General features: G+C 47.2%; 1 protein-coding gene across 2 annotated transcripts in view; it reads left to right on the forward strand.

The window, feature by feature from the left end:
* The first annotated feature begins 3,421 nt into the window (after nt 1-3,421).
* SLC25A27 (solute carrier family 25 member 27) overlaps nt 3,422-15,235 on the forward strand; it is a 28,215-nt gene continuing 16,401 nt past the window's right edge. Inside the window, exons 1-3 of one of the 2 annotated variants that reach the window (XM_073335801.1) lie at nt 3,422-3,651; nt 5,571-5,762; nt 12,582-12,666. In XM_073335801.1, the coding sequence (XP_073191902.1) occupies nt 3,552-3,651; nt 5,571-5,762; nt 12,582-12,666 (377 nt within the window). In that variant the 5' untranslated portion in view covers nt 3,422-3,551. The remainder of the gene's footprint in view (nt 3,652-5,570; nt 5,763-12,581; nt 12,667-15,235) is intronic. The other variant, XM_073335802.1, reaches the window with a different exon arrangement.

Below are 15,235 nucleotides of genomic sequence, written 5' to 3' on the forward strand. Positions count from 1 at the left end.
AGTAATGATGGATTCAAATATTAATGAGTAACATATATGATTGTGATCAGTAAACAGAAATGCCAAAATAATTAAACAAATTCCTATTCTTAATTAAAGAGGGGGAAAAAACTTAACTGTGCATGTTAAAATTAAGTAAATATCTTTTTAGTGGAGTGAAAAAACAATTGACTAAAATAGAGTGGATAATTGTGGTAACACAGTGTGTGTCAGAGAAAGTAAGCAGATATTAGGCAAATTTTATTTATTTTTATTTATCTCTACTAAAGGTAGTGTATAAAGTATCAAACTTGTGTTTCTGATATCTGTGCTAAGGCTCCAAAACTGATACAAGATATTTCCAAACCCAAGCATTGAGGTATTCTCTCCAGATTGTTCTAAATTTACATATAAACTTAAAATATGGCTTTAATTGGTGTTTTTCTTTCTTTATATAGGAATTAGATACAGTGTTCCAAGCAGTTAATTTCTAACTTATCTGCAACACAAAACAAAAAACAAAACAAAACATCACACCTAGAGTTTTCAGGTGCCTAAGTAGCCTCTGAAATCACGGTTAAAATCTGAAATAGCACCCCTGTGCTGGAGTCCTGACTATGTGAGAATCTCAGCTTTCATCTCGGAAAAAAAAGTTTCTAGCCCTCATGATTCCAGAGCAGAGTTTGAAAACGTGAACTCTAACCACTCAAATAACTGAAGGCAAATATATATACATATATAGTCTAATTATATATATAGTCCGGCAACTCACGGAAGTTACTAGATCGCAGGCCCTGGTTCTCATGGGAGACTTCAATCACCCTGATATCTGCTGGGAGAGCAATATAGCGGTGCACAGATTATCCAGGAAGTTTTTGGAAAGGGTAAGGGACAATTTCCTGGTGCAAGTGCTGGAGGAACCAACTAGGGGCAGAGCTCTTCTTGACCTGCTGCTCACAAACCGGGAAGAATTAGTAAAGTGGATGGGAACCTGGGAGGCAGTGACCATGAGATGGTCGAGTTCAAGATCCTGACACAGGGAAGAAAGGAGAGCAGCAGAATACGGACCCCGGACTTCAGAAAAGCAGACTTTGACTCCCTCAGGGAACTGATGGGCAGGATCCTCTGGGAGAACAACATGAGGGGGAAAGGAGTCCAGGAGAGCTGGCTTTATTTTAAAGAATCCTTATTGAGGTTACAGGGACAAACCATCCCGATGTGTAGAAAGAATAGTAAATATGGCAGGCGACCAGCTTGGCTTAACAGTGAAATCCTTGCTGATCTTGAACACAAAAAAGAAGCTTCCAAGAAGTGGAAGATTGGACAAATGACCAGGGAAGAGTATAAAAATATTGCTCGGGGATGCAGGAGTGAAATCAGGAAGGCCAAATCACACTTGGAGTTGCAGCTAGGAAGAGATGTTAAAAGTAACAAGAAGGGTTTCTTCAGGTATGTTAGCAACAAGAAGAAAGTCAAGGAAAGTGTGGGCCCCTTACTGAATGAGGGAGGCAACCTAGTGACAGAGGATGTGGAAAAAGCTAATGTACTCAATGCTTTTTTGCCTCCGTCTTCACGAACAAGGTCAGCTCCCAGACTACTGCATTGGGCAGCACAGCATGGGGAGGAGGTGACCAGCCCTCTGTGGAGAAAGAAGTGGTTCGGGACTATTTAGAAAAGCTGGACGTGCACAAGTCCATGGGGCTGGATGCGCTGCATCTGAGAGTGCTAAAGGAGTTGGCGGATGTGATTGCAGAGCCATTGGCCATTATCTCTGAAAACTCATGGCGATCCGGGGAAGTCCCGGACGTCTGGAAAAAGGCTAATGTAGTGCCCATCTTTAAAAAAGGGAAGAAGGAGGATCCTGGGAACTACAGGCCAGTCAGCCTCATCTCAGTCCCTGGAAAAATCATGGAGCAGGTCCTCAAGGAATCAATTCTGAAGCACTTAGAGGAGAGGAAAGTGATCAGGAACAGTCAGCATGGATTCACCAAGGGCAAGTCATGCCTGACTAATCTAATTGCCTTCTATGATGAGATAGCTGGCTCTGTGGATGAGGGGAGAGTGGTGTATGTGTTGTTCCTTGACTTTAGCAAAGCTTTTGACACGGTCTCCTACAGTATTCTTGCCAGCAAGTTAAAGAAGTATGGGCTGGATGAATGCACTATAAGGTGGATAGAAAGTTGGCTAGATTGTTGGACTCAATGGGTAGTGATCAATGGCTTCATGTCTAGTTGGCAGCCGGTATCAAGTGGAGTGCCCCAAGAGTTGGTCCTGAGGCCGGTTTTGTTCAATATCTTCATAAATGATCTGGAGGATGGTGTGGATTGCACCCTCAGCAAGTTTGCAGATGACACTAAATTGGGAGGAGAGGTAGATACACTGGAGGGTAGGGATAGGATACAGAGGGACCTAGACAAATTAGAGGATTGGGCCAAAAGAAATCTGATGAGGTTCAACAAGGACAAGTGCAGGGTCCTGCACTTAGGACGGAAGAATCCCATGCACCACTACAGATTAGGGACCGAATGGCTTGGCAGCAGTTCTGCAGAAAAGGACTTAGGGGTTACAGTGGACGAGAAGCTGGATATGAGTCAACAGTGTGCCCTTGTTGCCAAGAAGGCCAATGGCATTTGGGATGTATACGTAGGGGCATTGCCAAACAGATCAGGAGACGTGATCATTCCCCTCTATTCGACATTGATGAGGCCTCATCTGGAGTACTGTGTCCAGTTTTGGTCCCCACACTACAAGAAGAATGTGGAACAATTGGAAAAAGTCCAGCGGAGGGCAACAAAAATGATTAGGGGACTAGAACACATGACTTATGAAGAGAGGCTGAGGGAACTGGGATTGTTTAGTCTGCGGAAGAGAAGAATGAGGGGGGATTTGATAGCTGCTTTCAACTACCTGAAAGGGGGTTCCAAAGAGGTTGGATCTAGACTGTTCTCAGTGGTAGCAGATGACAGAACAAGGAGTAATGGTCTCAAGTTGCAGTGTGGGAGGTTTAGGTTGGATATTAGGAAAAACTTTTTCACTTGGAGGGTGGTGAAACACTGGAATGCATTACCTAGGGAGGTGGTGGAATCTCCTTCCTTAGATGTTTTTAAGGTCAGGCTTGAGAAAGCCCTGGCTGGGATGATTTAATTGGGGATTGGTCCTGCTTTGAGCAGGGGGTTGGACTAGATGACCTCCTGAGGTCCCTTCCAACCCTGATATTCTGTGATTCTATTCTATGATTATGTTTAAGTCAATCTCATGATTTTGCGGACCTGACTCATGATTTTTGAATATCAGCAACTGGCAATAAATAACTGTGTTTAAAAACCAACTTTCACTACTGCACGTGAAAACGAGATAAGATGAAAGACTACATTTCCCAGAAGCCTCTCTGTAGGACTTAATTATGTCACTGAGCAGAGACTTTAGAGTCTGTTTATCAGGAGACGGTGTGGGGTGAGTGCTCCTTGGTGCGGCTGGAACTTTAGGAAAATGACCTCAGGAGAGTGACTCACTCACTGACTTTTAATTATTTCGGGTGGGTAGGTGAGTGAGCCTGTTATGTTACATGCTCAATGCTACCCCAGGAGGAGAGGAGTTTGCCTTTCCCAGAGAGATGGCCCCGAGCCAGTAAGTTCACCCTGTCAGCCTGTGCAGCGGTGGTTGCAGAACTAGGTACTAGCCACTATGATTTTATTAGAGGGAAGGGAGTCGTGATTGACTGGGGTGGGAGGCAGGGAAAATACTCAGCCCCATTCCCCCAGCTCTCTGTTCACTGCTGCCTCAACGTTCAACAACTTCCCAGCGCAGGGAACTTGTTACACTGGCCTCTGCTCTTTATACTTGTCTGTGTATTGCAGGTTGCAAAATATATTACATCACATGGTTTCTCCGGGTCTGCAGCTTTGCAAACTTGGTGTTGCTCCGCAGTAGGTATTTCAGTTCTGGGGGCTTGTTTACACTGGCAATTTACAGCACTGCAACTTTCTCGCTCAAGGGTGTGAAAAAGCACGCCCCTGAGTGAAGCAAGTTTCAGCACTGTAAAGTGCTTGTGTAAACAGTACCCCAGCACTGGGAGCCGCGCTTCTCATGGAGGTGGGTTTTTTTTAGAGCGCTGGGAGAGCTGTGCCATGACCACACAAGCCATGTTAAAGCACTGCCAGTGTAGACTAGCCCTAAATCTCTGCTGTTGAGAACAGTGGGATGCAATAGCAAACCAAGACAAGTTGTGAGTGATTTAAATGTGCAATGTACTCTTATTTCTGATAGAACACCAAAAACGAAGAACAATCCGTTGAACTTGACTGTGAGTAATTTGCCTAGAGTAGCACTCCTCCTTCACCCCAAAAAGAGATCTAATCTAGTTTCCAATTACAGCAGAACTGTCTTTAGAGACAGGTGTCAGTGCAATAAAATGATAGCAGATATTTACGGGAGAGGAAACGCCTATACAATGCTGCATTGTGATAAATAATTTGATATTTTGTAATATCTATGTAGTGTAAACTATTAATTTGTACATGCAAACTTGGTGCAATGTCCTAGTGATTTAAGGGTTCTCTTTTGTTTAAAGATACCCAGTACAAGAAATAATAACTTATAATATGGGACTATACTGTGACTTTACTGGCATCCCTAAGTATTATTATTAGTGTTGTTTATTATTTATATTACTGTAGTGCCTAGGAGCCCTAGTCATGGACCTGAACCCCATTGTGCTAGGCTCTGTACAAACATAGAACCAAGAGATAGTCTGTACTACACAGAGATTACAATCTAAGTATAAAACAAGTGACAACCGATGGATACAGACAGCCTGGGAAATACAAGGCAATGTTGGTTAGCAGAGGAAGCGGTGGTCTCAGCACACCAGCAGCCTAGCTGTTCTCAAGTTTTTTTTTTAATGTAAGGGCAGCGTGTAACTGCACTGCCCCAGAAGCAGCATAGGGAAGGGATTGCGGGACACTTTCTTCCCTGGTTCTGCTTTGTTCCAATGGGGAAAAGTAATCTTCTATTAATCCACGCCAATAGAAGATTGCTTCCCCCTCTGCTCAAAGCACCTTCCCCACATCGTGGGATGGAGCCAGTCAAACATCTTCCCATTTCATGCTCCCCTGCATGGGGATGGGGAGATTACTGGCTCTGCAGAGTGTGTTTTCCCTCTGGGCACAGACTGGAAATGCAGAGTGGCCACTTGAGAATAAGGGGGTGCCTGACCTGCCCAACTGCATTGTGTACACCAAAGTCTTGGTCACAGAGTATGTAAAAGGGTGGGAGTAACTGACAAGGATTTGACGTGCTCCAGCATCTTCCAGAAACTCCAAATGCTTCTCCAAAGAAACTTCAAAAGTGGGGCAGGTGGTAAGCATTGGATTTGGAAGGGGAAGAACTTGGGATAGAATGAAAGGCGATTGATGTATTTTTTTGCTATCTTGTCAAAAGGCACCATGAATAATGAGCCTCCTGTCTCAGTCAGGATGAGCACTTGCTAACAGTGCCTGCGGCAAACCAAATGCTGCCAGCCTGTGTTTCGCAACAATCTGTTCTGCAGGATGTGCCCTTGTTCAGCTGTGTTCCCTGATATTTTTTGCTAGCAACCTTTCCCCTGGATCTCACGAAAACACGGCTGCAGATCCAAGGTGAAGCTGCTGTTTGTCGATATGGAGCTGCTGCCAGAAGAGCTGTACCCTACCGTGGCATGCTACGTACTGCAGCAGGGATTGTTCAAGAGGAAGGCTTACTAAAACTCTGGCAAGGAGCAACACCTGCCGTCTACAGACACATAGGTGATTATCTTCTCCCATAGCAATGAGTCAGAATGTTGCATGCCAGTGGTTTTCAAACTTTTTTCCCGATGACCCAGTTGAAGAAAATTGTTGATGCCCACGACCCAGCGGAGCTGGGGATTAGGGGGTTGGGGAGTGGGAGGGGCTCAGAGCTGGGGCAGAGGGTTGGAGTGCAGGGGTGAGTGCTGTGGGGTGGGGCTGGGAATGAGGGCTTCAGGGTATGGGAGGGGCCTCTGGGCTGCGGTAGGGGATTGGAGTGTGGGAGGGAGTCATGGCTCTGGGCTGGGGGTGCAGGCTCTGGGGTGGGGCTGAGGTTTTGGGGTGCAGGAGGTGGCTCCGGGTCTGGGGAGGGGACTCAGGGCTGAGGCAGGGGATTGGGGTGCAGGGTTAGGGCGTAGGCTTACCTTGGGCGGCTTCCGGTCAGTGGCACATCAGGGGTGGTAAGGCAGGCTTCCTGCCTGTCCTGGCACTGTGGACTGCACTGCGCCCTGGAAGCGGCCAGCAGCAGGTGCAGTTTCTAGGCGGAGGTGCGGAAGCGGCTCCACGCAGCGCTCACCCGCAGGCACCGTTCCCCCCACCCTGCTCCCATTGGCCAGTTCACGCCCAATGGGAGTGCGGAGCTGATGCTCAGGGCAGGGGCAGCATGTGGAGCCCCATGGCCCTGCCGCCTAGGAGCCGGACCTGCTGCTGGTTGCTTACAGGGCACAGTGCGGTGTTGGAACAGGGAGGAACTAGCCTCCCTAGCCGGTCAGCACCGCCAACAGGACTTTTAGTGGCCCAGTCAGCAGTGCTGATCAGAGCTGCTGCGACCCAGTGCCTTCCATTCCGCAACCCAGTACTGGGTCGCGATCCGTAGTTTGAAAACCACTGCTGTGTGCTATGTCATAGAATCATAGAATATCAGGGTTGGAAGGGACCTCAGGAGGTCATCTAGTCCAACCCCCTGCTCAAAGCAGGACCGATCCCCAATTAAATCATCCCAGCCAGGGCTTTGTCAAGCCTGACCTTAAAAACTTCTAAGGAAGGAGATTCCACCACCTAGTTGAAAGCAGCTATCAAATCCCCCCTCATTCTTCTCTTCTGCAGACTAAACAATCCCAGTTCTCCTCATAAGTCATAGAGTCATAGAATATCAGGGTTGGAAGGGACCTCAGGAGGTCATCTAGTCCAACCCCCTGCTCAAAGCAGGACCAATCCCCAATTTTTGCCCCAAATGGCCCCCTCAAGGATTGAACTCAGAACCCTGGGTTTAGCAGGCCAATGCTCAAACCACTGAGTGTTCCAGACCCCTAATCATTTTTGTTGACCTTCGCTGGACTCTCTCCAATTTATCCACATCCTTCTTGTAGTGTGGGGCCCAAAACTGGACACAGTACTCCAGATGAGGCCTCACCAATGTAGAATAGAGGGGGACGATCATGTCCCTTGATCTGCTCGCTATGCCCCTACTTATACATCCCAAAATGCCATTGGCCTTCTTGGCAACAAGGGCACACTGTGACTCATATCCAGCTTCTCGTCCACTGTCACCCCTAGGTCCTTTTCTGCAGAACTGCTGCCTAGCCATTCGGTCCCTAGTCTGTAGCTGTGCATTGGGTTCTTCCGTCCTAAGTGCAGGACCCTGCACTTATCCTTATTGAACCTCATCAGATTTCTTTTGGCCCAATCCTCCAATTTGTCTAGGTCCCTCTGTATCCTATCCCTGCCCTCCAGCGTATCTACCACTCCTCCTAGTATCATCCGCAAATTTGCTGAGAGTGCAATCCACACCATCCTCCAGATCATTTATGAAGATATTAAACAAAACCGGCCCCAGGACCGACCCCTGGAGCACTCCACTTGACACCAGCTGCCAACTAGACATGGAGCCATTGATCACTACCCATTGAGCCCGACAATCTAGCCAACTTTCTACCCACCTTATAGTGCATTCATCCAGCCCATACTTCTTTAACTTGCTGACAAGAATACTGTGGGAGACAGTGTCAAAAGCTTTGCTAAAGTCAAGAAACAATACATCCACTGCTTTCCCTTCATCCACAGAACCAGTAATCTCATCATAGAAGGCGATTAGATTAGTCAGGCATGACCTTCCCTTGGTGAATCCATGCTGACTGTTCCTGATCACTTTCCTCTCATGTAAGTGCTTCAGGATTGATTCCTTGAGGACCTGTTCCATGATTTTTCCAGGGACTGAGGTGAGGCTGACTGGCCTGTAGTTCCCAGGATCCTCCTTCTTCCCTTTTTTAAAGATTGGCACTACATTAGCCTTTTTCCAGTCATCTGGGACTTCCCCCGTTCACCACGAGTTTTCAAAGATAATGGCCAAGATAATGTCCCACAGCTATACTGTCTTGTGTCATAATCCTGCCATGTCAATTTGTAACCCTTCTGGCTAGTGCCAATGGCAGCATAAGGGCTCATTCAATGTGCCTAGAGGTCCTCTTAAACTATGGCTTGAGCCCTCAACCAGAGCCGTATTCTGACTCTGAGAAGTTAAAGTAAAACCTCCCCACTTACCTTTGCAGGTCGTTTTTCCCCACTCACAGGCACTCAGCATCCTTGGGATGGCAGCACTCAGCACCACTGGTTCCTTTTATTTGGGGGGAAAAGAAAAAAAATCCCAAAGCATGATCACTGCACGTATATTTACATGCAACACAACAACCCAAACCCAATCAGTGTTCAGTCAGCCCTCCAGACCCAAACAGTAAGTGACCAGCTTACTGCGGACCCTTAATCACACAACAGTTCCCACCCACCTGAAACCTCATTCCCAGCTCTACTTAGGGCTTGTCCGAAGGCTTGTCTACACTGGTACTTTACAGCACTGCAACTTTCTTGCTCAGGGGTGTGAAAAAACACACTCCTGAGTGCTGCAAGTCTCAGTGCTGTAAAGTGCCAGTGTAGACAGTGCACCAGCGCTGGGAGCCAAGCTTCCAGTGTTGGTAGCTGTGACGAAGTGGGACTGTTCTTAATGTTTCCTCTGAATAGTGTGACGGTGCCTCAGTTTCCCCTGTGCAGTTCTTGAGTGTCTGGGTGGAGGGGTATGTGATCGTTGCGGAGCCCTAGAGGGCAGGGGTCTGGACACAGAGAATGGCCAACACCCTGTTTCCTGGCAACTTATGGCCTGGGCCCTTCCCCCTCTGCAAGGTGAGAGCTGAAGGGTTGGAGAACAGGGGAATCAGGTGGCCTCCTGGCCCAGGAAGGGAACAAGGCCCAGAGGAGAAGGGGCTGGAGGGAGTTTCAGTTTGGGGCTGGCTGGAGGCATTGAGTGAAGGGCAGACGTGGTTGTCTGGCTCACTGCCCCCCAAAATGGACCCAGCTGAGGGTCCGGTTCTCTGCACCTACAAGCTCTGTTTTAGACCATGTTCCTGTCGTCTAATAAACCTCTGTTTTACTGGCTGGCTGAGAGTCACGTCTGACTGCGAAGTTGGGGTGCAGGACCCTCTGGCTTCCCCAGGAGGCCCGCCTGAGCGGACTCGCTGTGGGAAGCGCACGGAGGGGCAGAGGATGCTGAATGCTCCGAGGTCAGACCCAGGAAGGTGGAAGCTGTGTGAGCTTTGTGTCCAGAAGGCAGGCTGCTCACAGAAAGGAGATTGCCCCAGAGTCCTGACTGGCTTCATGGGGAGCAGTTCCAGACCATCGCCCAGGGACTCCGTGACAGTAGCTATTCCCCTCATGGAGGTGGGTTTTTTATAGTGCTGGGAGAGCTCTCTCCCAGCACTCTGTTGCGACTACACAAGCCGTTGCTAATGAAGACGTGCCCTGAATGAGGACACTCAGGAAATTTAATCCAAGCGGATTTAAAGTAGATTAGTTAAACACTTGAGTGAATGCTCTTATTCAGAATTAAAGTGGTCTCGATTTGATTTAGCTTAATTCACTTTAGAAGTGGTCTCAGACTCAGTTGCTGTCAGGGGGTGGCTCTCCTCCATCTGTCTGCTCCGATCCAGAGAAGTCCTGCTCCATTGTGAGGCTACCTAGTTCAGCTGCAAGAAATCAGCTTTTCTGCCACTGAGAACTTACTCAGTTTTGCACCCCTGCGTGGGTCACACTGAAATGTGAGCTCTGTACTTTGGCTGCCACTGGTGTGGTCAGACCTTGCCATGATGTCAGTTCTTGCACCTCCACTTGGATTGGTCCAGTTGGACCTCACAGTGTAGTCACTTCCACACCACTGCCAAAGCTGGTACAGTCGGGCCTTGCTTTGAAGTTAGTTCTTCACCACTGCCAAAGCTGGTCCGGTCAGGCCTTGCTGAGAAATCAGTTCTGCACCCCCTGTCTCAGCTAGTCTAACTGGATCTCACTGTGAAGTCAGTTCTGCATCCCTGCCATGGCTAGGGTGGTCATTCACACATCCCCAGAATACTGGCCATGGCATGGGTCTGCCCCTCACTCCCACCTGCATGACTCCATCCTCGCCAGTGTGACCTCACATTCATGGTGCGTGTGAAGTCATGCCAGCAGGGGTGGGGTGGTGTTCTCTTCAAAATGGCATTTCCCATCCATGATATTAGTCGAAACCATATCCAGTGTTGTCTCAGTACCAGACAGGGGACACACCATTTAAAAACAGGGCTATCGGGCTTAAAACTGGATGAATGACTGGCCTAACATGGGTTTACTATTAAGTCAGTTCCGCATCCCTGCCCCAGCTGCTCTAGTTGGATCTCCTGTGAAGTCAGTTCACCCTTCCTGCCAAGAATGCTGTTTACACAACCCCAGAAGATGGGACATTCCCCCGCCTGCATGTCTCCACTCTCGCCAGAATGACCTGGCCTGCATGGTGCATGGTAGGTCATGCAGGCATGGGTGTGGGAGTGTGATCTTCAAAATGGCATCCCCTAGCCATGATACCAGACAAAACCACATCCTGTGTTGTCTCAGTACACGGTAGGAGACAAACAATTTAAAAACAGGGCTGTCTGACCTAAAATTGGATGAATGGCCTGCCTAACATGGCTGCTCTGGTTGGGTCTTGCCATGAAGTCAGTTCTGCATCCTCATCGCAGCTTGTCCAGTGGGCCTCACTGTGAAGTCAGTTCTGCAGACCTGTCACAGCTGGTCTGGTCACGTGTTGCTGTAAAGTCAGTTCTGGCACCCCTGCCACAGCTGGACTAGTCGGGCCTTACAGTGTGGCTTCATTGCCGTTGCCACTGCCATCAGTTCAGTCCTACAGAATCACTCTGCGCAGGGTTTGGAATCTCCAGGTAGGGAATGGAGGAACACTAGACCCTGAGACAGAATCGTGCGTGCTGGCATAAAGCTCCTGGTCTTTAGAGTGGAGTTCTCCCAACTCTACCTTGCTGAACTTGAACTGCATTCCCTAACCAGATTGTACTGCTTGTAATGTCTTACAATCTGTTATCATTCATGCAATCAAAATATAAACTAGTTCCAATACAGTCGGTCGAACTATGAGTAAACAACATTATAATTAAAGCTAAGGTTTAGTCCTGGGTATTTTTAGTAAGAGTCAGAGACAGACCATGGGCAATAAACAAAAATTCACGGCCGTGACCTGCCCATGACTTGTACTATAAATACCACTGACTAAATCTTAGGTGCTCTGGGGTGCACCTGCGGTGCCACTGCTGCTCAGGGGTGGGGAGGGTTCTGGGGCACCACTGCTGCTCAGGGGTGCCGATGTTGCTCTGGAAGGGAGGCCGCCCAGGGCTCTGCTGTTGCTCTGGGGGTTGGGCAGCCCAGTGAGGCGGGGTGCTGCCCCGGTGCTTCGGGACATCACCTGGGACTGCTGCTCCTTTGGTGGCCCCAGAGGCCAGCTGCCTGGAGCCACCTGAACAGCAGCCAGTGCAGTAGCAGCAGCTGCTTGGGTGGCCCTGGGGTCAGCCGTACCGGCTGCTGCAGGAGTCATGGAATTTCCGGACAGTCATGGAATCCAGGATCTCTGGGACAGACTTACAGCCTTAATTATAGCCTCTAGAGGGAGCCAAGTGCTCCATCTCCAAGCCTTTTCGCTGTTACTTACATTCTTGCCTGAGTTGGAATGTGCAGTCAAATCATCCAATCAAACATTTTCAATTAACCCCCCTATTTTTCCATTGAGGTCCAGGACTCAAAGGGCTTGTCTACATGGGGACAGCCAAGAAAAGTAATCCAAATTAACTAAAGGTTGGCATTTTGAAGTGGATAGTTATACAGCACTTTTCATCAGTAGGTGTCAAAATGCTTTACAAAGGAGGTCAGTATCATTATCCTCAATTTACAGAAGGGAAGTGACTTTTCCCAGGTCACCCAGCAGGTCCATGGCAGAGCCAGGACTTGAAACCATGAAATCTGAAATGCAGTCTAGTGCCCCATCCATTATATCACATTCCCTTCTCGTTAGCAGGAAGAGGTTCTCAGAGATAGCTGGTTTGTATTTTTTTTAATTGGAAATACAATGACAGCAGCAAATCTTAAAGGGATTGCGCCTGTGGGAGGGAACACACATAGAGGATTCTTTAATGGCTAGTTTGCTGGAAATGAAAGAAATCTCACAGATTGGTGGTGAGATGTCCGGTGAAGTAAAGTGTCTTAAAGTGCTGAGACATCTCATATCTTTGACAAGAAATACCACTTAGCAAAAGAGATTCCCTTACACTAACAAGTTCATGGCTGGGGCAGATATTCCATTCAGCCTCTTTTTCCTCCCCTTTTGGATTATTTGTTATTACAGTAGCAACCAAATGCCTCAGTCAGAACCAAGGGTCCCATTGTGGTAGATGTTTTACAATTAATCTCTTGGCTTTCTATTCTAGTACAAACAGAGAGAGGGCTGCCCTAAAAATTCTCTTGTGGTTTTGTTTTCTGTAGTATACTCCGGAGTGCGGATGGTTACATATGAGCACCTTCGTGACTCTGTGCTTGGTGGAGCTGAAGATGAGAGCTTTCCTCTTTGGTAAATGTGCTACTGCCTACTGTTGGGGTTGTTGTCATTGCAGCAGTTCTATAGGCCCTGGAAAATTGTCTCTCACAGCTTGTCTACACAAGAAAGCTGCACCGGTTTAACTAAGGTGTGAATTTAAATTGATTTAATTAATCCAGTGCAAACATCTGTGAGGAACTCTTTATTTCAGTTGAAGAGCAGCTTCCCTTGGTTTAAGTCGACTGGGAACAGGTTTGAGCAAAACTGAAATAGGAGTGTCTACACAGGGGTTCCACTGGTTTGACCAAATTAGTTTAAAAACCTGTGCAACTTTCCTGTGTAAACAAGGGCCTGGAGTGAAATTAATTCATATGCAGTTGGCCAACACAAGGCTTATGCAACATGTAGGTTACTATTTGATCTCTACTTTGAAGATTTAAGTGGTGCATAGTCTTTGCATTGGTTGTTTGCACAGAGTGAATTTCATCCTAAATCACTAACTTGCAAGTCAGTAATTTGCAATGAATCTCCCTATTATTAAAGAGAGTTGGCAGTTTTTCAAAGAAATATTACTGAGGGCACAAGAGCAAACTATCCTACTGCACAGGAAAGATAGGAAGTATGGCAGGAGACAGCCCTGGCTTAACCAGGAGATCTTCAAGGATCTGAAACTCAGAAAAGAGTCCCACAAAAAGTGGAAACTAGGTTAAATTACAGAGGATGAATAGAAACAAACAACACAAGCATGTAGAGACAAAATAAGAAAGGCCAAGGCACAAAATGAGATTAAACTAGCTAGAGACATAAAGAATAACAACATTCTACACATACATTATAAGGAAGAGGAAGACCAAGGACAGGGTAGGCCTGTTACTCAATGGTGGGGAGTGAGGGGGAACAATAACAGAAAATGTGGAAATGGCAGAAGTGCTAAATGATCACCAGATCCTCTTCTTCAGTACTAGTTGTGGTTTTTGATTTTTTCCTTCCTAAGTGAAGTACTTTGCACTTGTCTTTATTGAATTTCATCTGGTTTAATTCAGACTAATTCTCCTATTTGTCAAGGTCATTTTCAATTTTAAACCTGTCCAACAAAGTGCTTGAAATCCTTCCCACCTTGGTGTCATCGGCAAATTTTATAAGCATACTCTCTATTCGATTATCCAAGTCATTAACGAAAATATTGAATAGTACCAGACTCAGGATAGACCCTGTATTTAACTCACTTGGTATGTCCTCCCAAGTTGACAGCAAACCACTAATAACTGGTTTTAACTAATAACTACTCTTCAAGTATTTTCTTCCGAACAGTTGTGCACCTACCTAATAGTAATTTCATCTAGACCACATTTCCTTAGTTTGCTTATGAGAATGTCATACGGAACTGTGTCAAAAGCCTTACTAACATCAAGGTATATTACTTCTACTGCTTCCCCCCATCCACTAGGTCAGTAATCCTATCAGAGAAGGAAATTAAGTTGGTTTGGCATAATTTATTCTTGACAAATCCATACTGATTATTCCTTATAAACCTATTATGTTCCAGGTACTTAAAAATTGATTAATAATCGCTCTAATATCTTTCCAGGTATTGAAGTTAGGCTGCCTGGTCTATAATTCCCTCAGTCCTCCTTGTTCCCCTTTTTAAAGATTGGTACTGTACTATGTTTGCCCTTTTCCAGTCTTCTAGGACCTCTTGTGTCCTCCAGGAGCTCTCAAAGATAATTGCTAATGGCTCTGAGGTTGCTTCAGCTAATTCCGTAAGGATGAATTTCATCAGGCCCTGCTGACTTGAATATATCTAACTTATATAAATATTTTCAACCCATTCTTTCCCTATTTTGGCTTTCATTCCTTCCCAGGCTCAGATTTTGTCATACATATTTTTAGTAAAAGTCCCTGACAGGTCACGGGCAATAAAGAAAAATTCATGGAAGCCCATGACCTATCCGTGACTTTTATTAAAAATATGCATGACAAAATGGGGAGCTGCAGGCTCCCCACACCACTCAGGGGTGCCTGGCTTGGAGCTGCAGGGTCCCCAAATCACCAGTGGCTCCAAGCCTGCCACCTGTGATGGCTCTGTGCTCCCGGGCACCCCCACCGGCTGCAGCGGCTCCGTGCTCCTGGGCACCCCTGCTTGCTGTGGCAGCTCGTGCTCCCAGGCACCCCCGCCAGCTGCAGGGCCAGGAGCTGCAGAGCAGCTGCAGCGGCTGGGAGCTCTCAGGGGCCCCAGTGCCCGCCGCGGCCAGGATCTCGCAGAGCGGCCCCGCTGCCTGGGAGCTGCGGGGCATCCTGCCTCCTTCTGCAGCTGGGAGCTTGGGCCCCGTAGTTCCAAGCCACGGCGACCCTACAGCAGGGTGCTCAAGTCACAGAGGTTTCTGGAAGTCACAGATTCTGTGATTTCTGTGACATCTGTGACAAACTCGTAGCCCTAGTTTTTAAATCTCCTTCCCCGCTAAGTAGACGACCTACACTTTCCTTTGTCTTTCTCTTGCTCCTAGTGTGTTTAAATAAGCTCTTCCTATTGCCTTTTATGTCCCTTGCCAGGTATAACTCATTTTGTGCCTTAGCATTTTTGATTTTGTCTCTACATCCTTGT

Source organism: Lepidochelys kempii, chromosome 3 (genome assembly GCF_965140265.1).
Source record: "Lepidochelys kempii isolate rLepKem1 chromosome 3, rLepKem1.hap2, whole genome shotgun sequence".
In the NCBI taxonomy this organism is placed as follows: domain Eukaryota; kingdom Metazoa; phylum Chordata; order Testudines; family Cheloniidae; genus Lepidochelys; species Lepidochelys kempii.